We start from the raw sequence: 18509 nt of genomic DNA, 5'->3' as shown, positions 1-18509 counted from the left end.
GCATTGGTCTGTGAACCGTGCATTGGTCTGTGAACCGTGCATTGGTCTGTGCACCGTGCATTGGTCTGTGAACCGTGCATTGGTCTGTGCACCGTGCATTGGTCTGTGAACCGTGCATTGGTCTGTGAACCGTGCATAGGTCTGTGAACCGTGCATTGGTCTGTGCACCGTGCATTGGTCTGTGAACCGTGCATTGGTCTGTGAACCGTGCATAGGTCTGTGAACCGTGCATTGGTCTGTGCACCGTGCATAGGTCTGTGAACCGTGCATAGGTCTGTGCACCGTGCATAGGTCTGTGAACCGTGCATAGGTCTGTGAACCGTGCATTGGTCTGTGAACCGTGCATAGGTCTGTGCACCGTGCATAGGTCTGTGAACCGTGCATAGGTCTGTGAACCGTGCATTGGTCTGTGAACCGTGCATTGGTCTGTGAACCGTGCATTGGTCTGTGAACCGTGCATTGGTCTGTGAACCGTGCATTGGTCTGTGAACCGTGCATTGGTCTGTGAACCGTGCATAGGTCTGTGAACCGTGCATTGGTCTGTGCACCGTGCATTGGTCTGTGAACCGTGCATTGGTCTGTGAACCGTGCATTGGTCTGTGAACCGTGCATTGGTCTGTGAACCGTGCATTGGTCTGTGAACCGTGCATTGGTCTGTGAACCGTGCATAGGTCTGTGAACCGTGCATTGGTCTGTGAACCGTGCATAGGTCTGTGAACCGTGCATTGGTCTGTGAACCGTGCATTGGTCTGTGAACCGTGCATTGGTCTGTGAACCGTGCATAGGTCTGTGAACCGTGCATTGGTCTGTGAACCGTGCATAGGTCTGTGAACCGTGCATTGGTCTGTGCACCGTGCATTGGTCTGTGAACCGTGCATTGGTCTGTGAACCGTGCATTGGTCTGTGAACCGTGCATAGGTCTGTGCACCGGTTCCAGTATCTCAGAAACGGCAGACTCCTGGGGTTCACGCACAACAGTGTCTAGGGTTTACAGAGAATGGTCTACAAACAAAAACATCCAGTCAGCGGCAGTCGTTTGGATGAAAACAGCTTGTTGATAATTTATTTTAATTTTATTTAAATTTTACTAGGCAAGTCAGTTAAGAACAAATTCTTATTTTCAATGACGTCCTAGGAACAGTGGGTTAACTGCCTGTTCAGGGGCAGAACGACAGATTTTGTACCTTGTCAGCTCGGGGATTTGAACTTGCAACCTTTCGGTTACTAGTCCAATGCTCTAACCACTAGGCTACCCTGCCGCCCCCTAAGAGGTTGAAGGAAAATGGCAAGAATTGTGCAAGCTAACAGGCAGGCCACAAACAGGAAAATAACGGCGCAGTACAACAGCGTTGTGCAGAACTCGCAATGCACAACTCTTTGGTCCTTGTCACGGATGAGCTATTGCAGCAGACGACCTCACTGGGTTCCACTCCTATCAGTTAAAAACAAGAAGAAGTGGCTCCAGTGGGCACGCGAACACCAACACTGGACAATTGAGGAGAGGAAAAACATCACCTGGTCCTACAAATCCCAGTTCCTGTTGCGTCACGCAACAAGGGTGCCCAGTCCGGGGCCAGCAGCGAGGGTGCCCAGGCCGGTTCCCGCAATGAGGGTGCCCAGTCTGGGTTCGGCGGCGAGGGTCCCCACACCAGAGGAGCCACCAAAGCGGGGTGAGCCAGAAGTGGAGAGGGGTCTACGTCCCGCACCAGAGCCGCCACCGTGGATAGCTGCCCACCCGGACCCTCCCCTATCGGTTCAGGTTTTGCGGCCGGAGTCCGCACCTTTGGGGGGGGGGGGGTGTACTGTCACGCCCTGACCTTATAGAGCCGTTTTATTTCTCTATTTAGTTAGGCCAGGTTGTGATGTGGGGTGGGCATTCTATTTTTTGTTTTCTAGATTTCTTTATTTCTATATTTTGGCAGGGTATGGTTCACAATCAGGGACAGCTGTCTATCGTTGTCTCTGATTGGGAATCATACTTAGGTAGCAATATTTCCCTCCTTTCAGTGTGGGTAGTTAACTTTGTTTGTGGCACTTAGCCCTGTAAGTTTCACGGTTGTTTCTTTCATTTGTTGTTTTGTTGACGACATTTTAAAATAAAATAAAATATACGCTCATAACACTGCACTTTGGTCTACTTCCAACGACACCCGTGACACCAACGCTCTTCACCGATAGGCTACCTGCCACCCTATGTAGCTTAAGTACTGTGTGTCTAATGAGACAATGGACTGAACTGGAGGGCTGCTGGTGACATTTGGTGCGTTTTAGCCATTATGACATGTCAACACTCTCCCTCTGGCCAAAACGCAGACCTGCCGGCTTGACCTTTCCAGCGGCTCAGCAGTTTCCCCATAGACAGTCATTATTTCATTTCTCCTTCCTCTATTATTCTCTCTCTCCCCTCCCTGCAGTTTGTCACCCCAGAGAGGTCAGCTCTCCATCTGAGAGGCACACCTAATGAGAGAGAGAGAAGGAGAGAATGAAAAAATAAGGAAAAGCTGGAAGGGATGAGCTCCCAGTAATAGTGCTAAAGACTGAGAGATAGCACCAGAGAGTCACAGAGCCAGCCTACACTGATAGAGATGCAGAAAGAAGAGAGAATTCTCTGGACACCGTGGGCCAGTGAAGGGGGCTCCCCTAGGGTCATGATAGGGACTGTACCAAATGTTTGATGTATTATAATAATTGATTATGCTTATGTTGTATTAATAGAGGGGAGGGGTTATAAGACCCTGCCCTCCTTACATTTATAGGGTCCTAGACTGCAGATTCACAATATATATTCATTATAAAGGTTTAGTATTGTTCCACGGTTGTTTTCTGGTCTCTTTGCTCTTATAAAAGAGACCCCACTGAGAAATATGTGACTGAAGACAGAACTCTGCAGGGGAGTGTAAGAGATAAGAGATTAGTCAGACATTCCACTATAAATCAACTTGGACATTTACTGCTAAGCTTTTAGATAGCTATATAAACAAGAGTTTTAGTGTAGAGTAGGGATGGTTTTGGTCTCATGAGTAAAAGATAATGGCGTAGGCAGTGACATCACCAGAGCTGGACTTCGGGTTTAATAAATAACTTGGGACTTTTTATTTGATGCAGAACTTACTGGGAAACACGCGTTATGTTCCTGTTGTCAACTTCTGTTTGCAATTGCATTAATAAAGTTTTTTGAATGATTTAATTAAAAGATAATATCATAATGCTAATTTTTGTTGTGTGTGTAATTGTTTTCATGTCAAGCGATGTTCTTTAGCGCTTTACTTTATGGTTCCGTGTTTTTGAGCGCGTTTGTTTTGTTGTGCTCCCGGTTTGGAACTATAATAAAGTGCGCTTTATTTATCACACTCTGCTCTCTGTAACGGTTTTCGTTGGTGGAAGAAGGAGAGGACCAAGGTGCAGTGTGGTAAGTGTTCATGTTGTAAATTTAATCAAAACTGAACACGAAACAAAATAACAACGAGGAATAATGAGAACGAAACAGTTCGGTCATGTGATACACACAAAACAGAAAACAACTACCCACAGCTCAAGGGTGAAACCAGGCTGCCTAAGTATGGTTCTCAATCAGAGACAACGATTGACAGCTGCCTCTGATTGGGAACCATACCAGGCCATACACAAAGAAATACAAACATAGAATGCCCACCCCAACTCACACCCTTACCAACCTAAAATAGAGACATAAAAAAAGGAACTAAGGTCAGGACGTGACACTCTCCTGCACCTGACTTCACCTTTATACACACCTTGACACAACCCTTATCATGACCCCTAGTTGAACCCGACACTGGAAGGCTTATATGCTGAGCACAGCCAACAAGTGCTCAGCATATGTGGAAACTCCTTCAAGACGGTTGGAAAAGCATTCCAGGTGAAGCTGGTTGAGTGCCAAGAGTGTGCAAAGATGTCATCAAGGCAAAGGGTGGCTACTTTGAAGAATCTCAAATATAAAATATATTTAGATTTGTTTAACACATTTTTGGTTACTACATGATTCCATATATGTTATGTCATAGTTTTGATGCCTTCACTATTATTCTACACTACAGAAAATAGCAAAAATAAAGAAAAACCCTTGAATGAGTAGGTGTGTCCAAACTTTTGACTGGTACTGTATATCGTGAATCGCCCATCACTTTGAAAAAAATGGAAATATGATTTTTAGGCCATATCGCCCAGCCCAAACCAAGAGGTACAGACACTGAACTGATGGGCTGGTGGCCATTTTACAGCTTAGAGGAAAGATTTAACTGCGTAGAAGCCACAGAGAGAGTGAGAAAGAGCAAGACAGAGCCAGAGAGAGAGCGAGACAGAGCCAGAGCCAGAGCCAGAGAGAGAGACAGAGCCAGAGAGAGAGCGAGACAGAGCCAGAGCCAGAGAGAGAGACAGAGCCAGAGAGAGAGAGACAGAGCTAAAGAGAGAGTGAGACAGAGCTAAAGAGAGAGTGAGACAGAGCCAGAGAGAGAGAGACAGAGCCAGAGAGAGAGAGACAGAGCCAGAGAGAGAGACAGAGCCAGAGAGAGCCAGAGAGAGCGAGACAGAGCTAAAGAGAGAGCGAGACAGAGCTAAAGAGAGAGAGAGACAGAGCCAGAGAGCCAGAGAGAGGGAGAGAGCCAGAGAGAGCGAGACAGAGCTAGAGAGAGCCAGAGAGCCAGAGAGAGGGAGAGAGCCAGAGCTAGAGAGAGCGAGACAGAGCTAGAGAGAGCGAGACAGAGCTAGAGAGAGCGAGACAGAGCTAGAGAGAGCGAGACAGAGCCAGAGAGAGCGAGACAGAAAAGGGCAACTGTGTAACATAAACACCTTTGTAAATACAATCCAAATGTATCTGTTTATTTATCTTCTCTTGCCATTCACACAATACCTAGTTGCACAATGTTACACTACTGTAAATAGATAATAAAACATTTGAGATGTCTATATATTTTTTATGCTTATTTTTTACATTTCTGATTGCTTATTTCACTTTTGTTTGTATTTCACTTGCTTTGGCAAAGTAAACATACGTTTCCCATGCCAATAAAGCGCCTTTGAATTTTAGAGAGAGAGGAGAGCGAGAGAAAGAGAGAGTGAGACAGGGCGAGAGTGTGCTGTGATGCTCACAGCGGATAGTTAAGGACTACAGGTTTCAGAGGGACTTGGTGATAAAAGCTAACAGAGTGTGAAGTGCATGTGGAGGGTGTTAAAGACAAGTACAGCTGAAGAGTAAACATAACAGCAAATAGGTGTTTTGTTATTGGGAGCTGAGAAGCCACCTGCCCCTGACAGGTTGTGAAAATTTGGAGGTGTGTGTGTGTGTGTGTGTACCTTCAAACTTTGTTGAAGAGGCAGAGAAGTAGGCTTGGACAATATACCGCATATCGGGGTATCTGGAAATAACCACGGGATGTTTTTTCAATACTGTCAAAACTATTTTTTATATATTTTTTAATACATTTGAATATTTGTGCCTACTTTTTAAGTAAGTACCTGCAGTCAACTTGTGAAATATGTTAGGAGATAGAGGACTGCGTTCTTCATTTCACTGGACAAATATTGTTTCATTATGAAGTTTACCGGTTGTCCCCAGTCACATGGTGTTTGTTTACAAGCACACAAGACCGGAACCTTGTAAGTCACTCAATGTTGTGCAGCACGAGCCAGGTGATCGAGTTAAATGTTTGTGAGCTAGATAGCTTAGAACTATTATATAACTGTCTAAATGTGCTAAATGCTCTGGAGTTGTGCATTTGGATAGCTACGCTATCTAGCTGAGTGGTTACCTTCTTCCAAAATCAAGCTTCACTTGGTAACAGCAGAGAATCCCCTCCTGGATTAAGAGCCTTGATGTCTAATAGTTGTTTTTGTGCGTGCAGCAAACTGTGAATACCATTTTTTAGTACTTGTACAGTGCAAAAAAATATATATTCAGAAGCCATTTTGTTACGTTATAGCCTTATTCTAAAATTGATCAAATTTAAATAAAATCATCAATCTCCACACAATACCTGATAATGACAAAGCGAAAACGTGTTTTCAATTTTTTTTCCAAATGTATTAACAAATAAAAAACAGAAATATCTTATTTACATAAGTTTTCAGACCCTTCGCTATGAGACTCTAAATTGAGCTTGGGTGCATCCTGTTTCCATTGATCATCCTTGAGATGTTTCTACAACTTGATTGGAGTCCACCTGTGGTTAATTCATTTGATTGGACATGATTTGGAAAAGCACAACCTGTCTATATAAGGTCTCACAGTTGACAGTGCATGTCAGAGCAATAACCAAGGTTGAAGGAATTGTCCATAGAGCTCTAAGACAGGATTGTGTCGAGGCACAAAAAAAAATATATACAGTGGGGAGAACAAGTATTTGATATACTGCCGATTTTGCAGGTTTTCCTACTTACAAAGCATGTAGAGGTCTGTAACGTTTATCATAGGTAGACTTCAACTGTGAGAGACGGAATCTAAAACAAAATTCCAGAAAATCACATTGTATGATTTTTAAGTAATTAATTTGCATTTTATTGCATGACATAAGTATTTGATACATCAAAAAAGCATAACTTAATATTTGGTACAGAAACCTTTGTTTGCAATTACCTGTAGTTCTTTGCACACACCGCAGCAGGGATTTTGGCCCACTCCTCCATACAGACCTTCTCCAGATCCTTCAGGTTTCGGGGCTGTCGCTGGGCAATACGGACTTTCAGCTCCCTCCAAAGATTTGGGTTCAGGTCTGGAGACTGGCTAGGCCACTCCAGGACCTTGAGATGCTTCTTACGGAGCAACTCCTTAGTTGCCCTGGCTGTGTGTTTCGGGTCGTTGCCATGCTGGAAGACCCAGCCACGACCCATCTTCAATGCTCTTACTGAGGGAAGGAGGTTGTTGGCCAAGATCTCGCGATACATGGCCCCATCCATCCTCCCCTTAATACGGTGCAGTCATCCTGTCCCCTTTGCAGAAAAGCATCCCCAAAGAATGATGTTTCCACCACCATGCTTCACAGTTGGGATAGTGTTCTTGGGGTTGTACTCATCCTTCTTCATACTCCAAACACGGCAAGTGGAGTTTAGACCAAAAAGCTCTATTTTTGACTCATCAGACCATATGACCTTCTCACATTCCTCCTCTGGATCATCCAGATGGTCATTGGCAAACTTCAGACGGGTCTGGACATGCGCTGGCTTGAGCAGGGGGACCTTGCGTGCGCTGCAGGATTTTAATCCATGACGGCATAGTGTGTTACTAATGGTTTTCTTTGAGACTGTGGTCCCAGCTCTCTTCAGGTCATTGACCAGGTCCTGCCGTGTAGTTCTGTGCTGATCCCTCACCTTCCTCATGATCATTGATGCCCCACGAGGTGAGATCTTGCATGGAGCCCCAGACTGAGGGTTATTGACAGTCATCTTGAACTTCATCCATTTTCTAATAATTGCGCCAACAGCTGTTGCCTTCTCACCAAGCAGCTTGCCTATTGTCCTGTAGCCCATCCCAGCCTTGTGCAGGTCTACAATTTTATCCCTGATGTCACAGCTGTCTGGTCTTGGCCATTGTGGAGAGGTTGGAGTCTGTTTGATTGAGTGTGTGGACAGGTGTCTTTTATACAGGTAACGAGTTCAAACAGGTGCAGTTAATACAGGTAATGAGTGGAGAACAGGAGGGCTTCTTAAAGAAAAGCTAACAGGTCTGTGAGAGCCGTAATTCTTACTGGTTGGTAGGTGATCAAATACTTATGCCGTGCAATTAAATGCAAATTAATTACTTAAAAATCATACAATGTGATTTTCTGGATTTTTGTTTTAGATTCCGTCTCTCACAGTTGAAGTGTACCTATGATAAAAATTACAGACCTCTACATGCTTTGTAAGTAGGAAAACCTGCAAAATCGTCAGTGTATCAAATACTTGTTCTCCCCACTGTATACATTTGGGGAAGGGTACCAAAAAATGTCTAAAGCATTGAAGGTCCCCAAGAACACAGTGGTCTCCATCAATCTTAAAAGGACGAAGTTTGGAACCACCAAGACTCTTCCTAGAGCTGGCCGTCCGGACAAACTGAGCAATCGGGGGAGAAGGGCCTTGGTCAGGGAAGTGACCAAGAACCTGGTGGTCACTCTGACAGATCTCCCAGAGTTCCTCTGTGGAGATGGGAGAACCTTCCAGAAAGACAAACATCTCTGCAGCACTCCACCAATCAGGCCTTTATGGTAGTGTATACCATGCACTGTCAACCTATACACAGGTACACAGGTCATGTCCAATCAAGTTAGAAAACATCTCAAGGATGATCAATGGAAACAGGATGCACTTGAGCCCAATTTCGAGTCTCATAGCAAAGGGTCTGAATACTTACGTAAATAAGACATTTCAGGTTTTTTTTTTTTTCATATTTGCTAAAATTGTGAAAAAATCTGTTTTTGGGTTCTCATTATGAAGCATTATGTGTAGATTGATGAGGTATGCGTCTATCTTTTTTGGATAGCAAAGGGCAGGGTTTCTGCTTGTGTGCAGTTTATATAGTGGTGTATGTCCTTACCTTGTCGGGCTGTCCAACGAAGGGGTTCCCAGCACAGTGTTGGTTGATGACATCTCTTATGAGGTATTTCTGTCTATTGTAGGTGGTGAGGATGCTGATCCTGTCGGCAGGGTAACCCAGCAGAAGCATGTACATGAACAGAGCCACACAGTACTCTGCCTCACCCAGCTTCTACAGAGAGAGAGGGAGGAAGGGTTGAGAGAGAGGGTGTTGAGGGGGGTGAGAGAAAGAGAGGGCAGGTAAGGCAACAAAAAGGTTTGCACACAGGGGAAATCAAACAAAAACTATTACTAAAACAGATACAAAAACGACTTTCCCAGTGTATTAGAATGTTTTCCCCTACTCGTTTGACAATAAGCGAGATGATTGCAAAAGTCTTCATGTTTTTAATACACATTTCCACACTAATTCCAAGCTCTTTTAGTACCCAGAGGGCACTGTAAACCAGTCTGTGTGTGTGTGTTTGTTTTAATACATGAAATCTTTGCCCGTGCCCCTGTGCTGGTTGGTGTGCCACGCAGAGAGGGGTCTGATGGGGGTGAGGTTAGGCTGGCTGGGGTTTATGTCCCGCCAGGCTGGTAGGCGGCATGACGGGGTGTGAGGCTCAAGTTCATTGGCCTGCTGCTGAACCAGACTGGGACTGGGATATGCTTTACTTTCACTCTCACTAAACTAAAACACAGGATCGGGTGGCAGGCCTCATGCACACAGATGTTCACTTACAGATACACGAAGAAATGCACGTAAAGTTGCACGCATGATAAAAAAAAGACAGACACCATCTTACATACGACCCACAAATACACACGGACAGGCACGCACACACACGTGCACGCCAATGCATACACACACACACACAATGTGCATTCAGCAGGCCTCTCAGTGCCTCGATTCTGTCTGCAGTGCAGTGAACAAAGGGGGTTTGGAGGATCATGACAAAAGTAGAACATCACGCTTCTCTTTCTCCTCCCAAATACAGACAGGTCACAGCTGTTCAACAGCAGCTGGCCAGCCTCTCTCTCCATCCCCCTCTCTCCGACTCTCGCTCCCTTTCTCTCTCGCTCACCCTCTTTTCCTTCATCTCTTTCTGCCTTCATCTCTTTCTCCATCCAAGTGTTTGATCCCTCCCCCACACTCATTAATACGTAGACATCTCTATAAAAACTCAAAAGGCAGTTATATATGTTTTTTTTGTATACATTTGCAGCCTCAAGCTGCAGTGGCCTTACTATCACTGATTCTCACCATCTATGTTCTAATTAGCGACCAGAAGCGTTTCAGTTAATCCGCTGTTTTCAGATTAAGACCCCTATTAAAGGGGACTGGATAGATTTGATAAACCACTTACCCGTCTCACTATTACCAAATTGTTATCGGTTTCAGTGACTTTTAACCAGGGCTGAAAGGCTATAATATACCACAAGCACACGGAGACGCACACACACACACACACGGAGACTGAGATACGCACGCATACACACACTGAAACGCACCCTGGAGGCAGTGCTTCCACAACGGAGAATGATCTGCCCTCCAAATGTCGCCAAAATGATATTACAAATTTCCAACAGTATGCATTATTCATCCAGTTTCAATTAAGGCTGGGCACGGTGGAATAACAGGGTGGAATAACAGAGCAGTGTGAGGTGGAATAACTCACACAGCCTGGACCTTTGCTCGACAACCAGCCATGGAATCCCATCAAAACACTGCACCACGTCTGTTTCTGTTCCCCTGACATGGCTCAAATGATATGGACCCTGTTAATATGACTACCGCCAGATTTTCCTGACCATATGATCTGACCAGGAAACACTCTGGGCCCCAAGTTGTAGCCCAGAGACACACAGACACGCTGTAAGACACACATAAGCACCAATGGACACACACATCCACCCACCAGAGCAGACACCTGTGTGTGCGCGCGCCAGGGTTTGCATTAGGAAAATGTGATACCGGACAATGTGACCTGGAAGATTTGAATTTACCGGACCCAGATGCATTGGGTGCATAACACATTATTGAGTTGCGGCTGTCAGTGAGAGCAGTGAGATAAAATATGTGTTAAGATGTCTTGAGTAGGACTATAATTTTAAACATTGAGACAAGAAAGGGAAGGGTCTGTGGCGAAGATATAGATGAGTCTCTCCAGAATTGCTCAGCTGTCCCCCGCCAAACTTAGCACATTCATTGTTTCATTGTGTGAATTATTTTCCCTTTTTTGTATTTTGTATTTTTTTTTATCAACTCCCCATTACATACACTATATGACCAAAAGTATGTAGACACCTGCTCGTCGAACATCTCATTCCAAAATCATGGCAATATGGAGTAGGTTCCCCTTTGCTGCTTTAACAGCCTCCCCTTCTCTGGGAAGGCTTTCCACTAGATGTTGGAGCATGGAACATTGAACTGATGTTAGGCGATTAGTCATGACACACAGTTGGTGTTCCAAATCATCCCAAAGGTTTTCAATGGGGTTGAGGTCAGGGCTCTGTGCAGGCCAGTCAAGTTCTTCCACACCGATCTCGACAAACCATTTCTGTATGGACCTCGCTTTGTGCACGGGGGCATTGCCATTCTGAAACAGGACAGGGCCTTCTCCAAACTGTTGCCACAAAGTTGGAAGCACAGAATCATCTAGAATTAAGGATTCCATGCACTCACTTACATTGTATACTGTAGGGTTAAGATTTCCCTTCACTGGAACCAAGGGGCCTAGCCCGAATCATGATAAACAGCCCCAGACCATTATTCCTCCTCAACAAAACTTTACAGTTGGCACTATGAATTGGGGCAGGTAGTGTACTCCAGGCATCCGCCAAACCCAGATTCGTCCTTCGGACTGCCAGATGGTGAAGCGTGATTCATCACTCCAGCGAATGTGTTTCCACTGCCCCAGAGTCCAATGGCAGAGAGCTTTACACCACTCCAGCCGACGCTTGGCATTTGCTCAAGGCTTGTGTGCGGCTGCTCGGCCATGGAAACCCATTTCATGAAGCTCCTGCCGAACAGTTCTTGTGCTGATGTTGCTTCTGGAGGCAGTTTGGAACTCGTTAGTGACTGTTGCAACCGAGGACAGACAATTTTTACACGCTGTGTGCTTTAGCACCCGGTGGTCCTGTTCTGTGAGCTTGTAAGGCCTACCGCTTCCCGGCTGAGCCGTTGTTGCTCCTAGACGTTTTCACTTCACAATAACTGCACTTACAGTTGACCGGGGCAGCTCTAGCAGGGCAACAATTTGATGAACTGACTTATTGGAAAGGTGGCATCCTATTACGGTGCCACAATGAAAGTCACTGAGATCTTCAGTAAGGCCATTCTACTGCCAATGTTTGTCTATGGAGATTGCATGGCTGTGTGCTCGATTTTATACACCTGTCAGCAATGGGTGCGGCTGAAATAGCTAAATCCACTAGGTTCAAGGGGTGTCCACATAAACTATATATAGAAGTATGTCACCAATAGGCCTACTGCTGCATTGGTCTATAGGCTATGAGTTCCATGCACTAACTTCTTTAGCCACCAATGGATCACGGTGCATCAATGTGTCCATATGGCAGAGGTTGGTGATCTCACATTAATTGACCTTTAAATTTGAGATTTTTGTCATCTTAATTCACATTTTTATGATTAACCAGGTGACAATAATTTTGAGAAATTAAAAAGTTATTATTGAAATGAAACTGTTCCACGAAAATGATCATGTGAAAATCATAACTGGCTGGCAGAATGGTAGGATAAATTGTAAGCTTCCCCAAACTTGAAACTCACGGCGCGCCTTTGAAGTCTTTATAAAATAATTGCCTCCACGTTTCCATGGTGGGATTTTGCCTATAGACTACTTTAAAGCAAGGTAAAATATGCATCACAATATGAAATACAACACTCAGGTTTCGAACAATTAGGTATGTTTTCAAAATGCATAGTGCCTCCAGCTTACATTGTAAAGTGGTGGATGACGCGCTGATAGCCTGTTGCCTGCATCTGAATGGTGAATGGGAGGAGCGCCTTCAATTACCAGTTGAGAAATAAATATAGTAACTCTTCAAATCGTGCACCAAAACATTTTGGGACATGCGTTTGCCTTTAGAATTGTTTCACAATGAATGGGCTTATAAAAGCACATTTTACTACAGCAGAAACCAACTGAGGAGCTGCAGGAGAAATCCCACTTAAAATAGGCTCTGTATGCTGTGCATAATTGTGTTGGATAAATAAGATACATGATGACTAAGAAAAATATGCACAGGCCAATTGAATTACATTAAAATTGAAAATGAACCCATAGACAGATAAGCATGACTGTCAAATGTCATTTCCATCAATGAATAAAAACGTATTTTGCAATGGGATTTTTTGTCTTCACCGGTCGTTTTATTTAAAATGGGGGGGGGGATTGCAGACTAATGGAAACCCTGGTGTGTGTGTGATGTCTCCAGTCTGCTTGTCTCTCTCATGTCTCTGCTTGATACAAATGTGATCTTATGTGCCCAAATGCAAGCAAGAGAACTCAGTAACCATGGCAACAGCTGCAACAGCTGCCTCAGCCCATTGCCTCAGGTTGAGTGTAACGGCCCAGGACTGGCACGTGGCTGAGTAAAATGAGGGAGATGTGAAGTAAAGAGGGAATACAATTGGGGAAGGAGTGAAAGAGCGTGCGGCTGTGGCACACTACCCCCAAAAGGAAAAGGAGAGTTAAGACCTCAGTTGAGCTACTGTAGAATCAGGGCTGAGTGAAACATACTGAGAATGTAATGTACTGGTAAATAAACACATGCTAACATAATCCATCTAATGTTAACCTTTTCAAATGACCAGTGATTTCAATCTTCCCCTGGGTCCCATCAGTGATCTACTGAATATTATAAACCAGGTAGTTGGGGTCCTGGATGCTGATTGGCTCGAACAGCATTTCAGCCATGTGTACAGTATATCAGCCATTATACAATGGCTGGGTCTAATCCTGAATGCTGATTGGTTAAAAGTGCATTCCAGCCAGTGTCTGTTCCACAAGTTACCACCAGCTAAATCTACGACGTTAAAATGCCTATTTAGTCTGTTCCATCAGCCTGTCTCATCAATGGGCTCCCGAGTGGCGCAGCGGTCTAAGGCACTGCATCTCAGTGCTAGAGGCGTCACTACAGATCCTGGTTCAATTCCAGGCTGAATCACAACCGGAGCCCTGAGTGTATGGCAATGGAACATTTAGAACGAAAGACTGGATTGCTTACATAGATACAGAACAAAAAGACTGAATGACTGGTTGCGTCTCTGGCAACCGAATCAATAGAATGAACGACCAGCTGGCTTGGTTAGCAATACTAGATTTGTTTCGGGGCTATTTCTTGTGGATGGATGAAATAGTATGAATAAATTCATCAAAATAACATTGATAAAAATATGTCAATCATTATTTGAGTATGTTGGTAACCCGTTGTATAAAAGTGATAATGCCCTCGAAGCCGGTGTTTGGAGGATATATTAGCACAGTTTGCCGGCCCTCTACGAATATATCCTCCAAACACCGGCTTCTCGGGCACTATCACTTAACTATACCATGGGTATGACACCGAAATACCGGTTTACTGTTACATTTATGTTGGTAACCAGTTTATAATAACAATATTATAATATTATCATTTGTGGTATACGGCCAATATAGCTAAGGGCTGTACTTAAGCACAACGCAACACTGAGTGCCTGGATACAGCCCTTAGGCCTTGGTATATTGGCTATATACCACAAACCCCTGAGGTGCCTTATTGCTATTATAAACGGGTTACCAACGTAATTAGAAAAGTAAAAATAAATGTTTAGTCATACCCGTGGTATACGGTCTGATATTCCATGGCTTTCAGCCAATCAGCAGTCAGGGCTCAAATCACCCAGTCTATAATGGTCAAAATACCACACCCCCTCTGGCTTTGTTGCTTAAATTAAGGGTGTCTACTTCACATCCCAACCATACAACGTGTATGATGTGACGCACGTCATTTTCCAACTATCCGAGATGTGGATAAATAAGAGAAACCATTTTCCTTTATGACTCATTTCAGAACAGTGCAAGTGCAGAGCAGGGGCACCAACAATGAGCTTGAGGGGTTGGAGTATTAACGCACATGTACTTTAGCAAATGAGCCATGCCAAAGAGAAAGGGGGATAGATTGCTGCTGGCTAGGTCTCATGTTGCTAGTGCTCAATGGAGTGCCTTGAGCTGGAGTGTGTGCTTGTGGCACAGGGGAAAGATGGCCGTTTGTGTACTGCTGTGACAGGTTTTCACCAAACACTGGCACTATCGCCTCTCCAGTGTCCAATTCACCCCTCTGATCAAGTGTGTGTGTGTGTGTGTGTGTGTAGAGGAGGGTATGTGGTGGCGGCCACTTTACCCCTCTGGTCTCGGGACAAGTGTGTGTAAGGGGCTGAGATTTGAGAGAGTTGTGGTCAGTTCCCTTGAGGCGTCTGAAAATGGCAACAGCCAAACGGAGAGGAGAAACCGAGACACACATGCTCCTCATTTAACATGTCCAGACCGAGACACATGCTCCTCATTTAACATGTCCAGACCGAGACACATGCTCCTCATTTAACATGTCCAGACCGAGACACATGCTCCTCATTTAACATGTCCAGACCGAGACACATGCTCCTCATTTAACATGTCCAGACCGAGACACATGCTCCTCATTTAACATGTCCAGACCGAGACACATGCTCCTCATTTAACATGTCCAGACCGAGACACATGCTCCTCATTTAACATGTCCAGACCGAGACACATGCTCCTCATTTAACATGTCCAGACCAAGACACATGCTCCTCATTTAACATGTCCAGACCGAGACACATGCTCCTCATTTAACATGTCCAGACCGAGAGATATATGCTCCTCATTTAACATGTCCAGACCGAGAGATATATGCTCCTCATTTAACATGTCCAGACCGAGAGATACATGCTCCTCATTTAACATGTCCAGACCGAGACACATGCTCCTCATTTAACATGTCCAGACCGAGACACATGCTCCTCATTTAACATGTCCAGACCGAGACACATGCTCCTCATTTAACATGTCCAGACCGAGAGATACATGCTCCTCATTAACATGTCCAGACCGAGAGACATGGTCCTTATTTAACCAACAATGAGCAACTTCAGGACACTCCTGAGTGAGCCACTCTATAAGGAAAGACAATCTGGCTGCTAGTCCAGAGGACAAATCACTAGCCTGTCCTGAGTGGATCCAGTGTTAGCGGTGCGCTAGGTAATGAATATATCAACTGGACTGGCCCTGGATCCATTATGGTTTAAATGAATGAACCATTGAACAATATCCTCTGCTACTCTGCGGAGTGTGTGTGTATGTGGAATGATTGTGTGTGTGTTCCTGTGTACTTGTGTGTGTTGCTGTGTACGTGTGCGTGTGTTGCTGTGTACGTGTGCGTGTGTTGCTGTATACGTGTGCATGTGTTGCTGTGTATAGTACCAGTCAAAAGTTTGAACTCATCTACTCATTGGAGGGTTTTTCTTTACTTTTACTATTTTCTACATTGTAGAATAATAGTGAAGACATCAAAACTATGAAATAACACATATGGAATCATATAGTGATAGGAGATATGGATATAATTTTATTTAATTGTATTATTATATGTAGTAGAAAGTGATGGGTTAGAAGAAGCCTACATAACCAACCCATATATGGCCAGCTATGTAAACTTTAATATTGATTTATACTGCAAAAGATGTCGGTCAATTGGTAACATACATTTTTGTCATCTTCTAATGCCCCTTAAGGGCAAAGTAATCTAAATGTAGCTGAACGTAATCAGATTACGTTACTGAGTATGGATAATCCAAAAGTTACTGATTACAATTTTGGACAGGTAACTAGTAAATGTAACACATCACATTTAGAAAGTAACCTACCCAACCCTGTTGGTACTGTGCGTGTGTTCCTGTTTATACGTGTGTGTTTCTGTGTGTATGTGCTATTAACCTGGTAGAAATAAGGGTTGGGCTCTGACTCTCCCACTCCACTGAAGTCCTCCACGTTGAGGAGCTGGAAGTTGAAGGTCAGGCCAGGGTTAGGGGCCTGGAACTGGGGCAGCATCTGTACGTGGGGCAGGTTCTCCAGCTGCTTATTGCGGCAGTTATATAGATTACACAGACTGGAGAAGAGATGGAGAACCATGCTAGCATTAGCATCAGAGAAAGATTCACCATTCATTCCTATGGTTAGGGAGAGCCAACATAGTATTAGCATTAAAGAGATTCACCATTCACCACTTTAGCTTAGCGTCCATGTTAGTTAGTATACATAGAGGGCACCAGAGGTAATATAAACTCAAGTGACTATCCACTCAACTGACTAGACAATTAGCCAGGGAGACATGACCATATTCACATGTATCAACTGGTACAGTGCCTTGCGAAAGTATTCGGGCCCCCTTGAACTTTGCGAACTTTTGCCACATTTCAGGCTTCAAACATAAAGATATAAAACTGTATTTTTTTGTGAAGAATCAACAACAAGTGGGACACAATCATGAAGTGGAACGACATTTATTGGATATTTCAAACTTTTTTAACAAATCAAAAACTGAAAAATTGGGCGTGCAAAATTATTCAGCCCCTTTACTTTCAGTGCAGCAAACTCTCTCCAGAAGTTCAGTGAGGATCTCTGAATGATCCAATGTTGACCTAAATTACTAATGATGATAAATACAATCCAACTGTGTGTAATCAAGTCTCCGTATAAATGCACCTGCACTGTGATAGTCTCAGAGGTCCGTTAAAAGCGCAGAGGGCATCATGAAGAACAAGGAACACACCAGGTTGGTCCGAGATACTGTTGTGAAGAAGTTTAAAGCCGGATTTGGATACAAAAAGATTTCCCAAGCTTTAAACATCCCAAGGAGCACTGTGCAAGCGATAATATTGAAATGGAAGGAGTATCAGACCACTGCAAATCTACCAAGACCTGGCCGTCCCTCTAAACTTTCAGCTCATACAAGGAGAAGACTGATCAGAGATGCAGCCAAGAGGCCCGTGATCACTCTGGATGAACTGCAGAGATCTACAGCTGAGGTGGGAGACTCTGTCCATAGGACAACAATCAGTCGTATATTGCACAAATCTGGCCTTTATGGAAGAGTGGCAAGAAGAAAGCCATTTCTTAAAGATATCCATAAAAAGTGTCATTTAAAGTTTGCCACAAGCCACCTGGGAGACACACCAAACATGTGGAAGAAGGTGCTCTGGTCAGATGAAACCAAAATTGAACTTTTTGGCAACAATGCAAAACTTTATGTTTGGCGTAAAAGCAACACAGCTCATCACCCTGAACACACCATCCCCACTGTCAAACATGGTGGTGGCAGCATCATGGTTGGGGCCTGCTTTTCTTCAGCAGGGACAGGGAAGATGGTTAAAATTGATGGGAAGATGGATGGAGCCAAATACAGGACTATTCTGGAAGAAAACCTGATGGAGTCTGCAAAAGACCTGAGACTGGGACGGAGATTTGTCTTCCAACAAGACAATGATCCAAAACATAAAGCAAAATCTACAATGGAATGGTTCAAAAATAAACATATCCAGGTGTTAGAATGGCCAAGTCAAAGTCCAGACCTGAATCCAATCGAGAATCTGTGGAAAAGAACTGAAAACTGCTGTTCACAAATGCTCTCCATCCAACCTCACTGAGCTCGAGCTGTTTTGCAAGGAGGAATGGGAAAATTTTGCACGCCCAACACATACCCCAAGCGACTTACAGCTGTAATCGCAGCAAAAGGTGGCGCTACAAAGTATTAACTTAAGGGGGCTGAATAATTTTGCACGCCCAATTTTTCAGTTTTTGATTTGTTAAAAAAGTTTGAAATATCCAATAAATGTCGTTCCACTTCATGATTGTGTCCCACTTGTTGTTGATTCTTTACAAAAAAATACAGTTTTATATCTTTATGTTTGAAGCCAAGAA

The 18509-nt window shown here is 44.1% G+C and overlaps 1 protein-coding gene across 1 annotated transcript in view; it reads right to left on the bottom strand.

Moving 5' to 3' along the window:
* The window catches only part of LOC109904178 (RNA helicase aquarius-like), a 93465-nt gene that overhangs the window by 26064 nt on the left and 48892 nt on the right, over positions 1 to 18509 (bottom strand). The window contains exons 7-8 of the mRNA XM_020501377.2: positions 16527 to 16698; positions 8525 to 8695 (exon numbers count right to left, since the gene is read on the bottom strand). Of these exons, the coding sequence (XP_020356966.2) occupies positions 8525 to 8695; positions 16527 to 16698 (343 nt within the window). The remainder of the gene's footprint in view (positions 1 to 8524; positions 8696 to 16526; positions 16699 to 18509) is intronic.

Source organism: Oncorhynchus kisutch, linkage group LG14 (assembly GCF_002021735.2).
Source record: "Oncorhynchus kisutch isolate 150728-3 linkage group LG14, Okis_V2, whole genome shotgun sequence".
Taxonomy (NCBI): Eukaryota; Metazoa; Chordata; class Actinopteri; order Salmoniformes; family Salmonidae; genus Oncorhynchus; species Oncorhynchus kisutch.
This window is presented reverse-complemented; position numbering and strand designations above follow the sequence as displayed.